The sequence below is a fragment of the Penaeus japonicus genome, unplaced genomic scaffold, assembly GCF_977035675.1.
Source record: "Penaeus japonicus unplaced genomic scaffold, GWHDUDI00000001_assembly GWHDUDI00000016, whole genome shotgun sequence".
Lineage (NCBI taxonomy): Eukaryota > Metazoa > Arthropoda > Malacostraca > Decapoda > Penaeidae > Penaeus > Penaeus japonicus.
The window spans coordinates 17,523,488-17,528,487 of NW_028234418.1; the positions used below are offsets into that span (position 1 = coordinate 17,523,488).

General features: G+C 36.0%; 1 protein-coding gene across 2 annotated transcripts in view; it reads left to right on the forward strand.

The window, feature by feature from the left end:
* The window catches only part of LOC122262478 (uncharacterized), a 388,668-nt gene that overhangs the window by 36,328 nt on the left and 347,340 nt on the right, over positions 1-5,000 (forward strand). For both annotated transcript variants that reach the window (XM_086545226.1, XM_086545227.1), the window contains exon 2: positions 1,999-2,029. In XM_086545226.1, the coding sequence (XP_086401352.1) occupies positions 2,023-2,029 (7 nt within the window). In that variant the 5' untranslated portion in view covers positions 1,999-2,022. The remainder of the gene's footprint in view (positions 1-1,998; positions 2,030-5,000) is intronic.

A 5,000-nucleotide genomic window follows, 5' to 3' on the forward strand; every position in this document is an offset into this window, starting at 1 on the left:
GGCGGCGGCGAAGATTAACCGGTCGACTAATGAAGATTTTAATTAGATGTCAACTGTAGCCGTATTATAATTACAGTTGATTAATTAATTACCTTAATGCCGTGCAGCCTGGGTAGGCGTATACGGATTACCCTATTTAGCATAAGGCATTTCCTGATATTCTGAAGTTTGCATATTGTCTGAAAAAGGGAGATTACGATTCCATTTTACAGGAAAGCTTATTGCTTCTTATTTCATTTACTTCTTCCTTGATTTTTTCTGAATATAAAAATTAACTTACTGTGTTTTACCTGATAAATACATGTATATGTCGTTAGGTGCATGTGTCCGTATACATGTACACAGATACATAGGAAGGTTGATATATATAGAGGCATAAAGACATATTGATATTGATAAATAGACAAACCCACACACACACACACACACACCACCACACTCACAAAACACACACACATATACTCACACACACACAAACACTCAACACACCATATAACACTAATATTATACAATATATTACATTATATATATATATATAGTACATTTTATATATAGATATATATTTTTTTATAATATAATACTAATTTTATTATCATATATTATATTATATATAATATAAAATATATATAGTTATATATCTATAATATACAATACGATTTGCATTTTCCATAATGCTATCTATCTATATACTATCTCTCTTACTCTCCTCTCGTCCTCCTCCTCTCTTACTCTTCTCTCTTCTCACACTCACTCTATATATATATATAATATAATATATATATATAATATATATATATATATACATACATATATATATATGTATATAATGCATAATATATAAAAATATTTACATACATATATAAATATCTATAATAATATTATATAATACCATACATATATAGTATGTACATACATGTATATATATGCATATACACACACACACACACACCACACACACACCCACACAAACCACACACACACAATATATCATATATATATATATATATATATATATATATATATATATTTATTGTGTCTGTGTGTGTGTGTGTGTCAGAGATGCGATTGTGGTTGTGACGTGTGTGTGTGTGTGTGTGTGGTAGTGTGTGTGCTGTGTGTGTGTGGTGTACACACACACACACACACCACACACACACATATATATATACATATATATATATATATAATAGTAATATACGGGTATATACATATATATATATGTGTGTGTGTGTGTGAGTTGTGTGTGTGTGTGTGTGTGTTCTGGGTGTGTGAGTGTGTACAGAGTCTTGTTTAGGTGGGTGTATGTGTATACATATATTAATACTAATATATATATAATACATACAATATATAAATAATATAATATATATATTATAATGTTTAAAAATCATAAATCTATTATGTAAATGATATATATTATTTATAAATATATATATAATATACATCATAAATTACATATATATATATATATATGTATATATGTGTATATATATACATATATCATATATGTATGTGTGCATGTATGTACATATATACACACACACTAAGTCGTCCTTCAAAACTACACTATACTTTCAAATACATACATGAAATCATATAATCGGTATTTAATCGGTCATGCCATTTTATTTCGGTAAACGAGCGTAGTTTGTGGAGACGAAGGAAATGCTCAGGTCTCACAAGCACTTCAAAGATTCGTCGAAGATAGTCACGTGAAATATCCATTTTAATTTTAGGGAGCACAATCATGCATGCCTCATTTATACATCGGTTCCAACTGGCGGTTCACTAATGAGCTTATGGGCCTACTGGTCATCAAAGCAATACCAATAACACTCTTCCAATAATGATATTGAGGACAATGAAAATGATATTGATAATAATAGTGATGATAGTGATAATGATAATTACCAGAAGGATGATGGTGATAGTAGTAATAATCATAGGATTTTATGTAACAAAAATTATATGATAATAATATGATATTTACCCTTTCAGGTTCGCTGAGCGTGACAATTGACCATGTCAGGTAAGTGGTAGATAAACCATTGCATTATGGAAGTTAACTCTTGTTATTTGCACACACACTCACACAGACACACACACAGACACACACACACACACATACACACACACATACACACACACACACACACACACACACACACACACACACATATATATATATATATGTATATATAATATATATATTATATAATATATAATATATATATATATACATATATACCTAAGTATAATATATATATATATATAATATAAATATAGACGTGATAATATATATATATATATATATATATATATATATATATACATATATACATACGTATGCGTATACACACCACACACCACAACACACACACACACACACACACAACACATAAATATATATATAGTAATCCATATATTTATATATATATTATATATATATATATATATATACGTGTGTGTGTGTGTATGTATGTATGTATGTATTTATATGTATATGTATGTATATATGTATATGTATATGTATGTACATATATATAATATATATGTTTATATATCTATATGTATGTATGTATGTATGTATGCATAAATATATAAATATATACACACACATAATCAAGTATATGTGTGTGCGTGCGTGTGGTGTATAAACTAAGACTAAGAAACTAAGAATCCGAGTTGCGGTACTCCTCCTACTACCGCAATTAAGAAGATTAACAAAAGTGATTTTAATTTTAATATTATTGTTACGAAATTACAGTAATGCTGATAAAAATAATGGAAATTATTAAAATAAACAATAGTAACTGTGGTGATAATGTTTCAATTAAAATGGACAGTAGATATAACTATATGAAATCTAGATAATGGATGCTCATGATAATGATAATAGTAATAATGATGATAGTGATAATGATGATTACAATAATGTCAATAGTAGTAATGACCATTGTAATAGCCATACGATAATAATATTGATAACGACGATAACAATAACTGATAACAATAATGCCGCGATCAACACAAATATTTCAGTAGTGAGCTCTTCTTACCACTACCAACTATCTCTAATGAATATTGTTACTGTAGAGTATCCTTAAAACCATCCCCACTTCATTACCATCGATATTATCCTTAACATTTTATCAAAATAATACCCCCCTTCCAGTAATGAGGATAATCTGTGGCCACCGCTTTTATCATCACCATTCATAAAGAAGTCTCTCTCTCTCTCTCTCTCTCTCTCTCTCTCTCTCTCTCCTCTCTCTCTCTCTCTCTCTCTCTCTCTCTCTCTCTCTCTCTCCTCTCTCTCTCTCTCTCTCTCTCTCTCTCTCTCTCTCTCTCTCTCTCTCTCTCTCTCTCTCTCTCTCTCTCTCTCTCTCTCTCTCTCTCTCTCTCTCTCTCTCTCTCTCTCTCTCTCTCTCTCTCTCTCTCTCTCTCTCTCTCTCTCTCTCTCTCTCTCTCTCTCTCTCTCTCTCTCTCTCTCTCTCTCTCTCTCTCTCTCTCTCTCTCTCTCTCTCTCTCTCTCTCTCTCTCTCTCTCTCTCTCTCTCTCTCTCTCTCTCTCTCTCTCTCTCTCTCTCTCTCTCTCTCTCTCTCTCTCTCTCTCTCTCTCTCTCTCTCTCTCTCTCTCTCTCTCTCTCTCTCTCTCTCTCTCTCTCTCTCTCTCTCTCTCTCTCTCTCTCTCTCTCTCTCTCTCTCTCTCTCTCTCTCTCTCTCTCTCTCTCTCTCTCTCTCTCTCTCTCTCTCTCTCTCTCTCTCTCTCTCTCTCTCTCTCTCTCTCTCTCTCTCTCTCTCTCTCTCTCTCTCTCTCTCTCTCTCTCTCTCTCTCTCTCTCTCTCTCTCTCTCTCTCTCTCTCTCTCTCTCTCTCTCTCTCTCTCTCTCTCTCTCTCTCTCTCTCTCTCTCTCTCTCTCTCTCTCTCTCTCTCTCTCTCTCTCTCTCTCTCTCTCTCTCTCTCTCTCTCTCTCTCTCTCTCTCTCTCTCTCTCTCTCTCTCTCTCTCTCTCTCTCTCTCTCTCTCTCTCTCTCTCTCTCTCTCTCTCTCTCTCTCTCCTCTCTCTCTCTCTCTCTCCTCTCTCTCTCTCTCTCTCTCTCTCTCTCTCTCTCTCTCTCTCTCTCTCTCTCTCTCTCTCTCTCTCCTCTCTCTCTCTCTCTCTCTCTCTCTCTCTCTCTCTCTCTCTCTCTCTCTCTCTCTCTCTCTCTCTCTCTCTCTCTCTCTCTCTCTCTCTCTCTCTCTCTCTCTCTCTCTCTCTCTCTCTCTCTCTCTCTCTCTCTCTCTCTCTCTCTCTCTCTCTCTCTCTCTCTCTCTCTCTCTCTCTCTCTCTCTCTCTCTCTCTCTCTCTCTCTCTCTCTCTCTCTCTCCTCTCTCTCTCTCTCTCTCTCTCTCTCTCTCTCTCTCTCTCTCTCTCTCTCTCTCTCTCTCTCTCTCTCTCTCTCTCTCTCTCTCTCTCTCTCTCTCTCTCTCTCTCTCTCTCTCTCTCTCTCTCTCTCTCTCTCTCTCTCTCTCTCTCTCTCTCTCTCTCTCTCTCTCTCTCTCTCTCTCTCTCTCTCTCTCTCTCTCTCTCTCTCTCTCTCTCTCTCTCTCTCTCTCTCTCTCTCTCTCCTCTCTCTCTCTCTCTCTCTCTCTCTCTCTCTCTCTCTCTCTCTCTCTCTCTCTCTCTCTCTCTCTCTCTCTCTCTCTCTCTCTCTCTCTCTCTCTCTCTCTCTCTCTCTCTCTCTCTCTCTCTCTCTCTCTCTCTCTCTCTCTCTCTCTCTCTCTCTCTCTCTCTCTCTCTCTCTCTCTCTCTCTCTCTCTCTCTCTCTCTCTCTCTCTCTCTCTCTCTCTCTCTCCTCTCTCTCTCTCTCTCTCTCTCTCTCTCTCTCTCTCTCCTCTCTCTCTCTCTCTCTCTCTCTCTCTCTCTCTCTCTCTCTCTCTCTCTCTCTCTCTCTCTCTCTCTCTCTCTCTCTCTCTCTCTCTCTCTCTCTCTCTCTCTCTCTCTCTCTCTCTCTCTCTC